General features: G+C 40.6%; 1 protein-coding gene and 1 long non-coding RNA gene across 4 annotated transcripts in view; one reads left to right on the top strand and one right to left on the bottom strand.

Annotated features, from left to right (window-relative positions):
- Positions 1 to 7003: 7003 nt before the first annotated feature.
- The window catches only part of SLC17A8 (solute carrier family 17 member 8), a 44381-nt gene continuing 32596 nt past the window's right edge, over positions 7004 to 18788 (top strand). The window contains exon 1 of one of the 2 annotated variants that reach the window (XM_006214366.4): positions 7004 to 7104. In XM_006214366.4, coding sequence (XP_006214428.1) covers positions 7004 to 7104 — 101 coding nt within the window. Of the gene's footprint in view, positions 7105 to 12703; positions 12844 to 18788 lie in introns of those variants that run through there. The other variant, XM_072973181.1, reaches the window with a different exon arrangement.
- Positions 7111 to 12611, bottom strand: LOC140700192 (uncharacterized). 2 transcript variants are annotated; one of them, XR_012078486.1, is made up of 3 exons: positions 12301 to 12610; positions 11744 to 12087; positions 7111 to 7263 (listed from the first exon to the last, which is right to left on the bottom strand). It is a non-coding gene; the product is annotated as an uncharacterized lncRNA (long non-coding RNA). The 2 variants fall into 2 exon arrangements; XR_012078487.1 differs by lacking the exon at positions 7111 to 7263 and adding an exon at positions 11060 to 11514 and having other exon boundaries at positions 12301 to 12611.

Genomic DNA, 18788 nt, shown 5'->3' with positions numbered 1-18788 from the left:
CCAGAGCCCCCCCATAGCTACCAAAAATCTCAAAGTTCAAGTCCCTTAGCCAGCCCTCTGTATCCACAGGTGCAGAACCTATGGGTATGGAGGGAAGACTGTAGTTAGGTGCTCAATGATGTTTTTAAAGGCACAAGGATTCTAAGAACATCTTTCCTGAGTTTCCAGTCTTTAGGACCCATGGTGGGATTTATAGGATCACAATGTACTGTGTATTGTGGTGACACAAGCCCAGGAAATGGGCCTAAGAACCTAGTCCCGAATCTCCACATTCTACTGGCCAGGATACCTTGGGCAAAATTGAGTCTTGGTTTCTCTGTATGCTTATTTGTAACACAAGTGGTTGTAAGAAAAAAATGAGATACTTCAAAGTGCTTTGGATACAAGTTTGACTATTGATAAAACAATGTCAAAAATAGAAGTGCAGTGAAAAAAATCAAGTTTTATATACAGTCAGATTAGTACTAATGATAGTTATCAACAATGTACAAATTTTAAAGGATTGAGAGAAGTCCTGGATAAAATAGAAAGTTTTATGCTGGTATCAGTATGTTACAGGGAGCAGGGGAGAGGAGTATGGAACTGAAGTGTACGATGGGGCCTGGAAGGCGGCCACGGAATTGAGGAGAAAAGGAACTTCAGGAAGGTTAGTTGTCTTCATTACCTCTGTCTCCTTATGAAGTTTCTCATCCTAAAAGGTGAATAATTGGGTCATTATCTCTGAGCTTTGTTAAAATTCTCCACCTAACACTTTGATTGGATTTGATGAAATTATTTTCTTGAATTCATATTATCTTCAGGTTGTTTGAAATTTGTTTGTTTTGTCATGGTTATTGTTTGCCAAGTTAGATTGGAATGACTTGGCTTACAATCAGCTTATGAGTCCCACTTTTTTCACTGTTGGGAGACTGGAGTTCTACCTAAAATTGAATTGGACAGTCAGGCTTGCCCTATTGTGTTAAGTAGAGGCGGTCTTAGCATTATAGAATTTGGGTTTTTACATTATTGATATAGTAAAGATTCTTTATCTATGAGGAGCAGAAACTATCTTAGCTAGAGTAAACTAAAAAGAGGTCAGTTTGTTAGAAGGATGTGGGTATTTCATGAAATCCAAGGGTAAAAGGATAGCTGGGTCTAGACAGACAGAAACTAGAAGGCTGTTAGAAACAGACAACCTTACCCTGCTAAAGTTTCATTCTGTTTCATTCCTCTCACTCTTGGTCAGACCAGTGTTCTCTGCATCTCCAGTCCATAAAGTGAATGTAGCCACCCTCCCAGTTACAGTTCCTGGGCCCTGAAAGTTAACTGCAGTCTTTCAATTCCAAAGTTAAATTACAGGAGAATTTGGCATCTGATTGGCTCAGTAGGGTGCAGGTGTCCATCCGTGGTTCACCCAACAGTGGTCAGAGGAGATGGGAAACCTTATAGTATATACAGGATTTTTGGAGACCTGTCACTATAAAAGGGGAGAGATGGGGAAGGGAGGAAGTTCCCTGAGAATGAGGAATTGATATGACCTGGGCAAGCACCTCTAAAGATATACAGAATGACTGATGGGAAGTCATCAAATACATGTCAATGGCTGGATTTTTTCCTAATACATATTCAGTCTACACATTCCCAGCACAGACCAAAGCTTTAGTCTCATAGCCCTCAGGGGCCCTGCACATAATTTCCTCTATCTTTGCTGTATTTGATATTTTGAGATGGGGAGCACACGTTTTAATGTTCTGCTGTAATGACTGAATTATATGAAGCTCAAGATCATTGCTCCAGCATTGTTTTCTACCATGTGGTACACTCACCCAACTCTCTGAAACTATGCAAGTTTCCTCCCTGGTACCATGATCTCTCATGCAAGTCTTTGCTCCCATACTTTTTTTCTTTTGTTTGCCTCACTTTCTTTTTTAATTGAAGTATATAGTCAGTTATAATGTGTCAATTTCTGGTATACAGCATAATGTTTCAGTCACACATATATATATATTCATTTTCATATTATTTTTCAATATAGGTTACTACAAGATATTGAATATAGTTCCCTGTGCTATACAGAAAAAAATTGTTTTTTATCTATTTTATATATAATAGTTCATATTTGCAAATCTTAAACTCCCAATTTATCCCTTCCCACCCCCTGGTAACCGTAAGTTTGTTTACTATGTCTGTGAGTCTATTCCATTTTGTAGATAAGTTCATTAGAGTCTTCTTTCTTTTTTTTTTTTTCATATCCCACATATATGCCTCACTCTTTATCATTTCTGAAAGCTTACCTTATCATCCCCTCTTCTAGGAAACCCTCTCCCACTCCCACCAGCAAGCTAAGTTAGGTGTCCTTATCTGTACTCCCATTTCTCTGTATGTAACAATACAGACTCATTCATTTTCTGTTTTTGTTTGTTTGTTTGTTTCTTCAAGGAAAATATCAGTTCATCTCATACCACCAGTGCCTCAAAAGGACCTGCCACATCGTAAGCCCTCAAGAGAAGTAACAGATGAGTAAATGAATAAAATGAGCCTCAATTCTGGAAAGTCTGGCTTGATATTTTCTTGTCTCTTCTATCAACAGCTCTTGTGTAGAAGTTAAGAGTATAGGCTCTGATGCCAGACTTCCTAGGTCCATATCCCATCTCTGCCTGATTTCTTAGCTGTGTGAACTTGAGTAAGTTTACTTAAAAATCTCTCTACCTCAGTTTCCTCATCAGTCGATGACATAATGATGATACATCCCTGAGAGAGTTGTTGTGGGCATTAAGTGCTTAATGTCTGGCACTGAGAGAGGGCTCCATAAATGTTTGCTGTTACTATCATCAACTATCTAAACTGCCACCAAAAAACTTTTGTAGATTCAAGTGTGTTTTCATGGGCAATGCATTCTGCAGGAATGGTTAGTGCTCATGGCAGTCATTGACCCTTAAGAGAGATTCATGTGGTCTTTGCCTAGTAGTGCTTCCATTATGTGCCCTAAGAGATTAGTAATCTAAGAGTATCTGGGGATTGAGGAATAGGTTAGAAGCTTCACCAGAGGATGCTTTCTGTGGCAAGAGATTGTGTTTATCTTATTTTGATTGTATTTGATTTTGATGAATGAGTGAGCATTTTGGTGAGAGGTAAAGGCTTGTTGTTGAGGGGATTAGATGCGTGATTCCCTGGAGTCTCAGCATCTCAGCCTTGAGGGGTTGTTGGTGGCAAGGTTAGTGGCCAGAAACTATCTCTTTAAAAGCACAGGGCTGGACAAGAGCTTTTGCAGAAACTGAAACACTGCTTCTAAAATTTAAATGAAAGTGCAAAAGACAGAATAGCCAAAACAATTTTAATAAAAGAACAAAGTTGGAGGACTTTGATTTCCCAATTTCAAAACTTACTATAAAGCGACTGTCAAGACAGTGTGATATTGGGAGAAGGATAGACATAAAGATCAATAGAATAGAATTGAGAGTCCAGAAATAATTCTTTATATTTATATTCAATTGATTGTTGACAAGAGTGCTAAGGCAATTCATTGGAGAAAGGATACGCTTTCTAACAAATGATGCTGGGACAACTAGATGTCTACATGCAAAAAGATGAACTTCGATGCTTACCTTATACCATACATAAAAATGAACTCAAAATGGATCATAGACTTAAATATAAGAGCTAAAACAATTAAACTATTAGAAAAAGAAAATAGAAAATCTTCAAGACCTTAGGTTAGGCAAAGATTTCTTAAGTATATGAACAAAACTACAGTCTTGGAAAGAAGAAAATTGATACATTGGACCTCACTTCATCAAAATTAAAAATGTTTGTACTTCAAAATACAGCATAAGGAAAATGAAAAGACAAGCAGCAGACTGGGAGAAAATACTTGCAAATCACATTATCTGGTAAAGGATTTGTACTGAGACAATACACTCCTACACCTCAACAATAAGACACACACACACACACAAACCCTGTTTTTAAAATGGACAAAATATTTGAATAGAAATTTTTATCAAAAATGTCATTCTAAGTGAAGTAAGCCAGAAAGAGAAAGAAAAATACCATATGAGATCACTCATATGTGGAATTAGAAAAAAAAAAACATAAATACAAAACAGAAAAAGACTCATAGACATAGAATACTAACTTGTGGTTGCCAAGGTGGTGAGGGGTGGGAAGGGACAGACTGGGATTTCAAAATTTGTAGATACTGACAGGCATATATAGAATAGATAAACAAGATTATACTGTATAGCACAGGGAAATATATACAAGATCTTGTGGTGGCTCACAGCGAAAAAAAATGTGACAATATATGTTTGTTCATGTATAACTAAAACATTGTGCTCTACACTGGAATTTGACACAACATTGTAAAATGACTATAACTCAAAAAAAGAAAACAAATTTTATCCAAAAAAAAAAGATGTATCAGTGACTAATAAGCACATGAAAAGTTAGTCAATGTCATTAGTCATCAGGGAAATGCAAATTAAAACCACGATGAGATACCATTTCATACCCACTAAAATGGTTATACTAAAAAAAGACAGACAACAAATATTGGTGAGGATGTCAGAAATGGTAACCCTCATACATTCTAGTGGGATTGTAAAATAGTGCTGCCACTTTGTAAAATAATCTGGTAGTTTCTTAAAAGGTTAAATCCACCGATTCCACTCATAGATATTTCCCCAAGAGAAATGAAAAGATAGGTCCACAGAAAGATTTGCACACAAATGTTCTTAACAGCTTTATTCATAATAGCCAGAGATTGGAAGTAACCTAAATGTCCACCAACAGGTCCATGGTTAGACACAGTGTGGTATGTTCATACACTGAAATATTTCACAGAAAGCAAAAAAGGAGGAACAAACCACTGATACAAATTGTGACATGGACAAACCTGAAAATCATTATGTGAAATGGAAGAAGCCAGACACAAGAGACCATATATTGTGTGGTATACAGTGTGTTGATTTCGTTTATATGAAATGTCCAGTAAAGGCAAACCTATAGAGACAGAAAGACTGATGATTGCCTGAGGCAGTGTGGGGGCTGGGAGATGGGGATTAACAGTGAATATGAGGGAACTTATTGGGGTGATAGAAATGTTCTATCTGCTTTATGTTTTATGGTGATGCTTGCACAACATGATAAATTTACTAAAAATCACTGATTGTCCACTTGAAATGCAAATATGATATGCAAAATATAGTTCAGTAAGGTTGGAGGAGGTAGTAGGGTAGAGGTGGGGGTGAGGAGAAGGGAGTGGGGAGGGAGAGAAAGAGAATGAGAACAGTGCTGGCTGGCTCCAGACTGTTTGGATCTGAAACCCTGCAAGTCCAACCCCTCTTTGCCTCAGTTTCCTGTCAGTGAAGTTGGGGAAAATAAGTAACTACCCACAAAGCAGTGTTGGAAAGATTGTGATAACACGTAAACAATGCTTAACATGGAGTTTGGACCTTAAAGAGAGCTCAGTAAGTATTAGCCATAATAATAACAATAATGGTTATTATTGGTGGTGGTATTTAACCTACCAAGGATCCAGCTCTGATTTAGATCAACTTAATTCAAGTCCTGGAGAAGGATTTAGACTGTGCCTTGCAGATGTCAGTGACTGGTCTGTGGAGATGACTCCCTGGAGCCTGAGAAGCTGAAGCATGGGACTTGTCAGTCGTTGCAGGCCAGGGGCTTGGAGCACTGGAGCCTCACAGATGAAGGCTATCTCTTCACGGCAGCATCATTTATGGCGGGGGCATCCTGCTGCCCATAAATATGGGAGCAACATGTGATATTTCTACTCTGTCCGACAACAATTTATGTTATACCACTACACGCCAGGTCCTATTGGCTCAGAGGACAGGGGAATTTGGGGGCTCAGAGGAGGGACATCTAACCTTGTATATGAGGGTTTCTAAAGAAACCCTTGTCTTTATGAGACTTATGAATCCCTCGACACTTCCCAGATGAAGGGTGAGGAGATTTATCAGGGCAGAGGGTACAAACTGAATAAACCCCAGAGGTGATAGGGAGTTTACTGAATTCAGTGAAGTGCTGATATGAAGAGCAGAGTGACAAGAAACAAGGCTGAGGTCCCATGGAGGGCCTTGTGTGCTGTGATAAAGAACTTGGATTTATCCCGAGGACAGTGAGGACCAGTGAAGAGTGCTAAGAGTTCTAGGACAGGCTCAGTTATCTTCGGTTCCATGGTCCCACTGGCACTTGCACATCACAACTTGAGTGGTCCTGCTCTGTGGTCAGGAGCAGATAAATGCCCTCCTAGAGGTTTATGGCCTGGGTTTTGCATTTAGCCGCCTTCAAGTGCAAGTGTTCCTCCAAGGACCACATCCATACTGGTGTCTGGCAGAAAAACTGTTTCTTGGCTCCCATGAGGAGCATAAGAGGTCCTAATGCGGTGGCTGAGAGCCTGTCTTTGAGGCCAGACCTCAGGAAAGCAGAGAACTTGTTTTACACGCTTCACCCAGCTCTGGCTGAAAGCCCATTAATAAGCCCCAGTGCTGAGGGGCAGGTATTGTGTCGGTTACTATGGCATCACCTTGGAAAGGATCACTCAGTGAGAGCCACAGCAGCCGAGTGAGGCAGGAGGGGAATGTGGTCAGAAGCAGCAGGGGAGGCAGGAGACAGGCTGCAGATGCTGTCGCTGGTCTCGGGACACCTCGTGGCTGGAGCCCACTTTAGCTTCTCCAGCTGCAGCCCAGGGAGGGAGCCAGGCTGCGCTCAGACTGAGCGTGGCTGCCTGAGACAGCACCACCGTCTGCTGCTGAAAGGGGCTGAATTTCCAGTCTCAGACCACTTGGCCTCTCCTGTTTTTGGAGGTGGGGTGTTGTCTCATCTTGAAAGATCTGGGCTGGGCTTCTTCTCCTTTTTTATTTTAAGCAGTTACCTTCATGAAAATTGACTGCCAGGTGTTCACCGAGGAAAGCAGAGTGGTCCCCAGGCTGGAGCGGAAAAAGGATGACAGTTTCTGAGACTGAATGGTGACGGCTTGGAGGTATCCCACCCCCAATTCAAAATGCCTTTTAAAGCATTTGATATCTTCAAAGAAAAAATTTTGAAACCTGGAAAGGAAAGAGTGAAGAATGCTGTGGACGATTCATTGGGGATTTTACAAAGGTAAAGTTTGATTGCAAACTTTAGGTTTATTTCTGAGTAGCTTCACATCGCTCGTGTTTAGAGACCTTGCTTCACATTTTAAAAGCCACATTTTGAAAAGGAGTGGGTAGATAAAGTTAGATGGCTTCTGGAGCCCCTTTCAGCTTCAGCAGGCTATGCCTGGAGGAAAAGAAGGTGCATCAAAAATGTAAGATTAAATTAGGAAAATACCAAGACAAGCTTCTGCACATACAGCAGGATTAGCACTTGTTGCAGATGGTAATATTGTATATTGTGTGTTTGGCATTGAATTAGAAAAGACTTAGGGAGATAATATTTCATGTTAATTCAATAGTAATAACAAAATCAGGAACCACTTTATATGGTTATGCTTTGAGCTGAAATAATTTTTAAGAATTTTTCACTTCATTTTTCGCTATATACAAAGATTAGGTATTTGCATATTATGTGGCTTATAAACTATATTAAGTGGTTCTTGATTGTGTAGATTTCAAAAAGAAGGAAATTACAATAGTTTGAAGAAAGTAACTGAAAACATTTGTATTCTTTAAAGCAGAAAATCTTACATGATTCAGTAACTGGGAAAGTGTTAAATATTATCATTGAATTGAATGTTTTTGCCAAACCAAAAAAATAGATCTTTTTTTAAAAAAGTAAGATATATTTTTATTGGAAGAATTTGCCATAAATGAATGAATTGATGACATTTTAATTTGTGATTTTTTTATAGACCATACTAAATGCCTTCCTAGTTTTGATTAATTAATAAGCAGTCCTTATATGCAAGGTAAAATGACTCCATTAATCTCTCTGATAAATAAATGTGAAAACACCCTTGATAAGATTTTTATGATTATTTATAATCCTGATGAGTGAAAATGCCATCTGGCATCTCCTTTAAAATTTTCTACCTATATTTTCTCTTAAATTTAAGAGAAATTTTTAATTTCTTAAACTAGCATTTAAAGGACTATCTCTAGGCACACTGAAATTGATTTCATTTCTTGTGTTTTATAACGCAGAGGTTCCACTCCTGTCAGTATTAAATTTCCCTTTGTATCACTCTTGATGAGCTTAGCAAGAGGAGTGGGTTGGGCATCTTATTAATTTAGTAATTAAAAACAAAAAGGTTTCCATCAGAACTACACTGATCATGTATAGACAAAAACCCACCTCAGTGACAGTAGGAAAACATAGGAAATGATTACAATAACCTTTTCTTTTAAGAATATTTTATCCTTCTGTCGAGCACTCCCAGGTAACATCTTATCATGGTAGCATTCGTTTGATTAGAAATGCAAAAGAGGGCACAGTGGCTTAATTGGCATATTCAAGTGATGACAAAGGAATCCGACAAAGTCAGAAATAAAAACCATGACTTTGGACCATAGTCGTCACTATCATCACCAAACTCTGTGCCTTCATTTAGAAAATACTCGACAAAAAAGTACTTAGGAGTGTTCTTTTCCAATTTAGATTGCTTTCTAAAAATTAATCCCTTTTTCAATAAGGGACTTACCCTGAGTGCTGGTTTTACTGTGTTTGATCGGATGAGCCACTGGAAGAGCCTTTCATTTACCAGATTGGTTTGTTTAGGGATATAACAAAATTAGTAACTGTCAAGTTATGCGACCTCAACTCAGAACTGAGCTATGGGTCTAGGGCTCTGAACAGTTTCCTCAGAATTGCATCATGGAACAATTAAAAAACAAACAAACAAACAAAATCTCCAACAACATCTACCACATTTCTGGGGATAGAGATTACACTAAATGCATCCTAGATGTTTTGTCATCATAATTGTAGAATGGCTTTAGAATAAATAAAGCCAAACTCAGACCTCTTCTTTTAGTGATCCCTAGACAGAAATTATAGGCAGAGGAAGGAAAAAAAAAGCCTAATTAACCAGAGATCTAAATTGATCCTCAGCTCTAGTGGTCTCCGAGGAGAGCTCCAGGATTAGGGCTCCTCCAGCAAAAATAGCTCTGCCATGCACTTGGTGTTAACTTCAAGTCCCTAGGATAATTATAAAGTAGCTTCCCCAGAGCCTTTCCTCTCATTGATTTTTACATAAAACTAGTTGACAGAATCCAGGAAAGAAAGAAAAGAAAGAAAAGAAAGAAAGAAAGAGAGAAAGAAAGAAGGAAAGAAGGAGAGAAAGAGAGAAAGAAAGAAAGAACTAAGAAAGAAAGAAAGAAAGAAAGAAAGAAAGAAAGAAAGAAAGAAAGAAAGAAAGAAAGAAAGAAAGAGAGGGAGGAAAGAAGGAAAGAGAGGGAGGAAGGAAGGAAGGAAGGAAGGAAAGAGAGGAAGAGAGGAAGAGAGGAAGAAAGGAAGAAAGAAAGAGAGGAAGAGAGGAAGAAAGGAAGAAAGAAAGAAAAACTGTTTTCTGTTTTGTAAGGGGCAGGAACACTGGGAAGTGAGAAACCCCACTCCATAATTTAGCAATCAGTATAAGTCATAGATGTCTAATAATGTTTGAGACTGAGATCGTCATCTAAATGGAATTTTTGAAATGCTTTTTAATCAGAGTGTTCCTCATGGTCAGGGGAGTGGCAAATGCACAGAGAAGCATCTAAAGTTCACACATGGGGCTGATTGCAGTCAGGCGTTATTAGTCTTCCTGGAGAACAGCCATTGAAAAGAAGCAGCCAAACAGTTAGTCAGTTAAAGGTACAATGATATTTTAGAAGTATAGGAAGAAAGATGATGCACTCAGTTCCAGTATTGTTCCAGTACTGGAACAGATGACATAGACGGCGTTACACTTGGAAGTTAATGTCCAAGAATTGATATAGAGATTTGTTAAACTTAAATGACAATATGAATGTCCTCTAATTACTTATGTGTAATAAATGATAATAACAAATATTTAGTGTGTTCCAGGTACTGTAAAATTATTTAATTCTATTAACAATCCAATGAGGTGGGGTCGATTTTACAGATGAAAAAACTGAGGCACAGAGAGGTTAGGTAAATCACCCAAGGTCACACAGCTTGTAAGTAGCAAAGCTGGTTTTCAGATCAGACATTCTCTGCCCACCATTCTTAATCATTGCACTATGCTACCATTCTAATCAAGTCTCTGTTCTTCTTACTTGCTGTCTTGAAATCTAATCACTCATTTAGGTTTTTGGAGTTACCTGGGCTGCAATGTAGCCAGCAACCTCTGCCTCTTAAGGCAAGTATGGGCTTTTATCCTAATCAGTTGTCGTATGGGAGACTTTCTCCAAGGGAGACTGAGGGTGAGTCTGGTCTCTTTATAAGTATTCATATCTCCTCTTTAAAGAGATGGTACCAATCCCCGTACTATGTCCATCCTCAGCATTCAGCAGTTGTTTACAGAACATAGGTCCCAGATATGCACTGTCTGCTCCATTGACAAAAGCAGGTGTGTGAGAATGGGCTCTGAGATCAGGTGGCCCTGGGTTCCAACTGCTGTGACATTATTTAAGACCTCAGGCAACTTGGCTCCACTCCTTGTAGTCAGGGTGATTCTATTAAAACAAAGTCAGATCACATCTCTCCCCTTTTCAAAACCTCCCTACAGTTTTTCATCTCACTCAGAGTTGAAGCCAGTGTCCTTTCAATGGCCTCAAGGCCCCACATAATCCACAGGACCTTGAGAAGTCTCTCTGACTTCATCTCTGACCTTCATTTCCTGCCTCGCCCCACTCCAGCCACACTCTGCTCTTATTAGAGCTCCCTGGACCCACTCCTGTGCCAGCTTTTGCACCCTGAAAGTTTTTTTTCCAAATAGCCTGATGGCTCATCCCCGCAGTTTCTTCAAGTCTCTTTAAAGGTCACCTTCCCAGGGAGGACTTTCTGGACCATCCTATTTAAAGATAAAGCTCACCTTCCCTCCTCCTCCCACCCACTCCATGACCCTCTTCCCTGGTTTATTTTACTCCACCTCTGTCTTAGGTAGGGTTCCTTAAAAGCAGAGCCTGAGTCAGGATTTGGATGAGCCTAGGATGTGATTTATTGAGGGGGAGCTCTCCCTGAAAAAATTGGAAGGGAAGGAGTAAAGCAGGATAGGAAAGGAGAAAACTGAGCAAGGATGTGATCTTGGGTAATGCACAGGGACCAGGTCACAGTGGGAAGCTGTGGGTTGTCCCACTGAGCAAAGGGATCAGCCTTCTATGTCTTTGCATCAGTCAGTCATTGACCGTGGGCTGCCCTAGCAGGGATGGAGGTTTATAATGGAGCCCACGTAGCAGTGGGGAATTCTCCTAAGAAGGGAGCAGTTGCAAACTGTTAGCCTCTCTGGAAGTGTGCTGGCCTGAGAAAAAGGACCTGGGGAGTACATTACATCCCACTCATTGCACCACTCAGATCCACTTGCTTCTCACATTCAGTTCATTCCAAGTGAACAGCTTCTCCAAGACTCTGTGGTCATACTTCCTGAGGAACCTTCAAGAGAAGAGTTGGTGGGATGAACTCCAGCTCCCACTGCTCTGGCTGGTCCCTCCTCTCCACCCATTCTCGATTCCCCTCACTTCTGTTATCTTGCCTGGTGGGCTGATCCAGACTTCAATCCCTGAGGAGTCTAAACCCTCGGTTAACATACCCTTATAGTTATGGTTGCTGTATTTCTGTTAAACTAGACAAGGCAGTATCAGGAAAAGTCGTCGTGAATCACCTGAGTGACTGACATATGTCTTCCTCCTCCTGCGATGAAACAGCAGTTCTAAATCATCCTGGGCATCAGGACCAATTTCTCTCGCCAGCGTGGTGACCCCTGGACTTCCCTCTTGGTCTTGGCTTGAGGATCCCAACATGACCGAGCAGCAGTAATAGCCTTATATTTATTGGGATTTCCTTGTATTCCCGAGTGGAAGAATTCTTCCTTGGAAATCAGGACTTCTAGGCCAACAGAGCCTAAAGTTGAGGAGATGAGGCAGTCCTCACCTGGGTTCCTGGGAATGATGGTGAGTGGGGCCACTCCTACTTCCACTCCTCGTTTCTCAGACCCAGGTATTGTACCTGTTGGGGGAAAAGCACCATATGATAACTGTTGGTTTATGGAATATACTGCATCTGGAAGGTAGCACTCTATCCTCACAGAGATTTATCTCTAAGCTGATGCCTCAGCTGCTTCTTCAAGAGGTTTTCTCAGCTCTGGTCGGCTTCCAGCTTCTGGAAGGTGCAGTGCATGCTAGACCAGAGGATCCCATTATCATGTGCCCACTGCTGTACCTCCTTTGCCATAAACTGGGTGGGTATCTTGGTCTTATGTGATGTTATGTGGGATCCCATTTTGGCTAATCAAGATGCTGTGAATCCTTGGATAGGGATGCTGACCAAGGCTTGCAGCCTGAAAAGACAAACTCATACATGGAATATATGTCAACCCCAATCAGGATGAATTGCCACTCTTTGCAGGATGAAAGGAGTCAGATACAAACAATTTGCCTGGTTTTTCTCCTCAGGGATAGTGCTACATCAGGGGCTCAGCACTGGTTTTGTTGCCGACAGCAATGGTAGCTACAGCAGTCTTGGTGAGTGGGACCCTGAGCTTAGACTACATCTGTTACCATGGTTGCTTCAGGAGTCCACTGTTCTAGAACTGGGTGGCCGGGAACAGAAGCTGGCTAACACCAACCAGCCAAGTCAGCCTATCCATTGGCTGCTTAGTGCCTCTTCCACATGGAAGCTGTCTGGCATGTGTTCACACACAGCGTGAAGGTCCGGCACTTCGTGTCCACTCTCATAGGTTCTCCTGCCCGTCTGGCAGTTCCTGTGAGTCCAATCCCTCCCCTGCCATTCTGACTTTGTTTCCCTTGTTGCTGATCTTTAAGTGCTGCCTCTGGCCTCTGCTACTCCAGGATTCTGTCATTTCAACTGCCACTAGGGAGCCCAGTTCTGGAACAGCACTTCCTACTGTCGAATCCAACCTGCAGATGACAGCCACTACTGAGCATCTCCGCGGTGTGGGTGGCCTGTCACTGCTACATTCCTCATTGCCTTGGTAAAGGCAGTATCCCTCAGGCCCCTGAAGGAGATGGTGAGCTTGTGGGTTTTCCGGTCTTGCGTAGCAAATCCACTATAGCATGTCCACTTCTTCGAGCATTTTGATCCCTTTCTCTGTAATCTACCGTGATAGCTCTGGCATTTCTCATAAAAAACAAAAACAGTTTAAAAAGTCCTATGTATTGAAGAGCATGATCAACATCAAAAATGTCATGAATTTTTATATTTCAAATAACAGACATCAAAGTTTTAGCTACAGGAACAGAAGATAACCAATTTAATTCTCACTAGTGCATCTCTATGGACGAATTAAATTCTGTAGTCATTATAACAGGCATTAAAAAATGAAATAGGCCTATAATATAGACAATGAAGGAAAGGAGAGGAAGTGGACCCCTAGACCCAAGGGAGAACACTCTTGTGATCTTGGGTATTCTCTGTTCAAAATAAATACGAATGGCAAGAGGAATGATGTTGGCCTTGTCTATCAAACCATGACCTGACTTTGCCCAGTCCCCATCTTCAGGATCTCATTCAAAAGGGGAAGCCACTGATGGTCAAATCTACTTCAAAGATGTGCTCTGCTTAATTACTGAACCACAAGAAACTCTCAAGTTATTTTTTTAAAAGTCATAGTGGCCATAATCTCTGACCACAATGCAATAATTACTAGAAACTAGTACACAATTTTTTTTAAGTCATGAGTCTCCTCCTCTTGGCATCTCTTACTTTGTCTAAGCTTCTGAGAGCCACATTAGCAGCTCATTAGAATCACTTTCTTGTTTTTTGCCAGGATGGTGAATCCTGTGTCATGGGATAGTCCCTCTGTATTATTTCCCTAGGGCTGCTATAACAAAATATCACAAACTGGGTGGCTTAAATTTATTTATTCTCTCCCAATTCTGGAAGCCAGAAGTCCAAAATCAAGCCATTAGCATGGCTGTGCTCTCCCTAAAGGCTTTGAAAGAGGATACATCTTTGCCTCTTCCTTGCTTCTGGTGGTTGCTGGTAAATCCTTGGCATTCCTTGATGTTCCTTGGCTTGTTGACACATCACTTCAGTCTCTACCTCTGTTGTCACATGGCCTTCTCCTCCTGAGTTTCTGTGTTTATGTGCTCAATCCCCTTCTTTTTATAGGGACACCAGTCATTGGATTAGGGTGGTCCAAGTTAGAGGAGGAGGGACATCTATCTTCCAACAAGAAGAATGGCTCTTCTGCAGGTCCAGAGGCATTTAGGGCAGAGGTTCAAGTGCATCTGTCCTCTAACCCAGCACTCAGGTATCCTTCCATCCCAGCTCTCAGGGTACCATTTCTTTTTATTTTTAAATTTTTTATGGAGGTATGAAGGATTGAACCCAGGACCTTGTGCATGCAAAGCATGTGCTCTACCACTGAGCTACACCTGCCCCACTCAGGGTACCGTTTCTTAGCAGGATCTGGACTTTGGTGTAAGAGACCTACCCAGGCTCAGAATTCTACCTTCTTTGGAATTCTGCTGTTTCATTTTTTTAAACTCAGCTTTTGTTTTGGAATAATTTTAGAAAAGTTACAAAGATAGTACAGAGATTTTCTATATTCTCCTAACTTGGTTTCCTCTAATGTTAACATCTTAACATTGTTATTGTACGTTTGTCAAAACTAAGACACCAACATTGGTACATTAGTAATTAAACTCCAACACTTCATTAAGATTTCATTAGTTTTTCCATTAATATCTTTTTTCCTGTTCCTGAATCCAGTCCAGGATACCACATTGCCCTGGTCATCGTGTCTCCTTGGTCTCCTCTGATCTGTGACAGTTTCTCAGCCTTTTCTTGTTTTTCATGACTTGGACAGTTTTGAGGAATACTGGTTGGGTATTTTGCAGACTGTTCCTCAGTTTGAGTTGTCTGAATTTTCTCGTGATTAGACTAGGATTGTGAGCTTTTAGAAAGAACACCACAGAGGTGAAATGCCTTTCTCGTCACATCATATCAGGGGGTCAACCTTGATTGCTTGGTTAAGGAAGTGTTTGCCCCATCTCTCCACTTTCCGTACTCAGTTCTTTGGAAGCAAGTCACTAAGTGCAGCCCACACCAGACGGGATTCTGCCGTCTTTACAGTGAAGTCTTGTGCCTGATCTTTAGTTCTATCTGCCCTCCAACTGCAGGAGGTGAGTGTCTCTTTAAATGGTGACAAGGAAGCAACTGACACTCACATGCTTTCTTTCATTGGTGATTGACTGGTCAAATACTGTCATTTTCTCTCTTCAAAGCATCAGTGGCATTTAACAATAGCCACTCAACTCCTTGTAGAAACTGCTATTTCTCCCAAACCTCCCAAATACCAGTGATATTGCATGGACCACTGCATCCCCTTGCACCTGTATCCCAGCCCCGTTTACCACAGCTGAAAATCTTAGCATTTGCCCTGGTACTGCATACAGGGAACTATCAACACTCACCTACCACCAGTGTTGCGGTCCTCATTGCCAGCCAGCTTGTGAGTAATCAGACTCCAAGATCTCGTTCTTAGGGTCTGCTTCCTGAGGTCTCCATCTCAGGGGTCTGTCCAAGCAGTAGGGCATAGGACCCTTTAGCTTTTAGTCCCTTAGCCTCTCTCTTCTAACCATCTCTCATTTTCTTCTAGTCTGGCATTAGATTTCCTTATTTAGGGTTTATTTTCTCTCTTTCTCCAACTTCCCCCAAATGTCTTTACAATAACCAAATTCTCTAAATGCTTCTTAAAGTTTAATACAAGGGCCATAGACTCAATGCCTACAGAGTGAGGCTGGCCATATTGTATTTTCTGACAAAGACACATTTTTTGTTCTTTTTTTTTCATTCTTATTTTTTATTGAACTGTAGTTGATTTACAATGTTAGTGTCAGGTATAGTAAAGCAATTCAGATATATATATATATTTATATAGTCATACCCTGCTTCACTACAGCTCACCACAAGAAACTGAATATAGTTCCTTGTGCTATACAATAGGTACTTATTGTTTATTTATCTCATGTATAGTAATGTATATTCATAATTCCAAACTCCCAATTTATCCCTCCCCACCCTTTTCCCCCCTGGTAACCTTAGTTTGTTTTCTATGTCTGTGAGTCTATTTCTGGCTTGTAAATAAAATTTGTATTTTTTTGGTTTCACATATAAGTGATATCATATGATATTTGTCTTTTTCTGACAAAGACACACTTTAGATGTCAGCACACAGATACTGTCTCCATGTCCACAAAAAAATATGGCATCATTCAAAGTTCTTAGTTGGAATCAGCAGAATCCACTCTAGCTAAAGTGGAGTGAAATTTAGTAAAGCACATTAGTAAGCTTTCAGACTTCCTGGGAGGACCAGATCTGGATGCTCCAGCTGCAGTAAAAAGGCAGCAGAGAACATATTGTATCATACTGCTAAACTATTCTGGATAAAACACAGCCACCACCAATACTTACCTCTAAGTATTGATTATAGTCCAGAATTCTGCCACAGCAGTGACAGAGGAACCAGCTGCTTCCACCACTGCATTTGCCACATTTTCATTGCCATTGTCCCTGCATACTGCAGCGTCCTCTTTTTGCTTCCTTTGGCATCTAATCTCTCTCATGTGCTTCTGATTCGGCAGAATCCACATCACATGCCAACATCATAGCTACAAAAGAGCATAGGAAAAGTAGTTTTCTCTGCTGGTAAGGCCCGACTCAAAACACCAAGAGGCAGTTCAGACTTTGGGCAGCCGAAAATGATGGTTATCCAATACGTATGCTTGTTTCCAGTCTGATTTTTATTTTTCTACTTCTTACAGAGATATGGGTACAAAATATATTTTCCTTTCTTCTTACCTATAACTAAGAAAAGAAACAACACTAGCATAATGTTAAATGACAACTGAGCTCAGTGCTGGGGTGACATTAGGGAGTGATGGGGACTGCATTAAACAGGAGAGCTAATTGTAGCCATGAGAGAATGTGGACCTAATAATACCAGATTTTCAGAGTTTTCAAAATAAGCCAGAAATCCAAGTGTTTTTGGTTTTTGTTGCTGTTGTTTGTTTGTTTTTGGAACACTCTCCTGGTTTTTAAATTCTGACAGTTAATCCAAATTAAAAAAAAAAACCATATACACATTATAGCACATAAACAAAACAAGTCCATGGGCCAGATGTGGCCATTGGGCTGTTGGTTTGCCACTGTAGCTTAGGCTATTGGAATTAAAAAAGCCCTCCAGCCAGCCAAGGGGGCTTGTCTTCCCTGTGTTGGACCCCAGGACTGGGGCGCCCAATATGTGGCTTGAACTGCTCACTCCCAGAGTGGCTCTCTTTCTGTGTAACCTCCCTTTTCCTCTGAGTCCCATCCCTGGGGTACAGGTCCCGACCTGATCTCTCCTCTTCCCCTCCTACCCAATTCTGTGTGGATCTTTCTTGCAGCCTTGGTTGTACAAGAGTCTTTCTGCCCATTTCCAGTTAGTTTTCAGTGAGAACTGTCCCACATGTAGGTCTATTTTTGATGTGTTCGTGGGGGGAAGTGAGGTCCACTTCCTCCAACACCACCATCTTTATCTCCTTCTTACCATTTTCTGACCAGGTAATGAGCACTGACTCTCTGCTTTTATGAGGGGACAGTAAAGGGTGAAATTCCAGGAGGAAGACAAAAACAGCAGAGGTTAACACTTCAAAATCTGTGAAACAATTCTGAGTACAAGGGTACTTGGTTCCCGAATTTATGAGTTTATAGCCTCCTGGAAGAGAAGTAACACAAAAACAGGTATTGTGAGATTACTGGCTGGGTGGGAGTTGATCAGGTACATTTTATTGAGATCCTTTAGATAGGAGCACTGAAAGCCACACTGATGAGATCCTATTTCAAATCCCAACCTAGCTCTGGGAGTCAGACTTTAAGTACCCCCTCCCTTCTTTAGAAGTTCCCACTATTGATTATTTTTCAAGAATTTTATCAACTTTATCTTATTTAGTGCTCAAATTAATACTATCCCCCATTCAGGAAACTACGGCTCAGAGAGGTTAAATAACTTTCTGAAGGTCACACAGCTAATAAATACCAGATTCAGCATTGGACCTGGGACTGCCTGACTCCAGAGCATATTCTCTTAATTCTTCTTCAATATTGCTTCTCTAGAACCTTTTAAAAATGTCTATTTAGGTGAAGCACTTAATATTTTTAAGGTGCTTTCTGAGTAATTCCTGTGGCATATTGATAGGCACAACCTTGATATTAAATCTGGGTTATGTTTTTACTTCCCCCATTGAAGCTGGGTGACTCTTGGGCTAGTGTTTTTTTGTTTTTTGGTTTGTATTTTTGTTTGTTTGTTTGTTTTAGTTGTTATGAGTTTGGTCTCCTGAGCTGTAAGATGAGGATAAATCCTACTTCTCAAGACTGCTTTGAGGAGATATCCACATTTATATCTGTATTTCCTTATCTATATATATCTATATAATCTCATGGAGTGACTGCAGTGTAGAAGGTAATCAATATCCTTCAGCTTCCTTCCTTCTTCCATTAGAATAGCAACTCCATAATTATGTAAAATACAATCTGAGGTGAATGAGATCCTTTGGAAGGCAAATTAAAATACTATATTAGTCTGCTAGTGTTGCCAAAACAAAGTACCACAGACTGGGTAGCTTAACCACAGAAACTTGGAGCTGGAAGTCCAAGATCAATCTCCTTGGCTTGCAGATGGCCACCTTCTTCCTGTGTCCTTACAT

The sequence above is a fragment of the Vicugna pacos genome, chromosome 12 (assembly GCF_048564905.1).
Source record: "Vicugna pacos chromosome 12, VicPac4, whole genome shotgun sequence".
Classification (NCBI taxonomy): domain Eukaryota; kingdom Metazoa; phylum Chordata; class Mammalia; order Artiodactyla; family Camelidae; genus Vicugna; species Vicugna pacos.
This window is presented reverse-complemented; position numbering and strand designations above follow the sequence as displayed.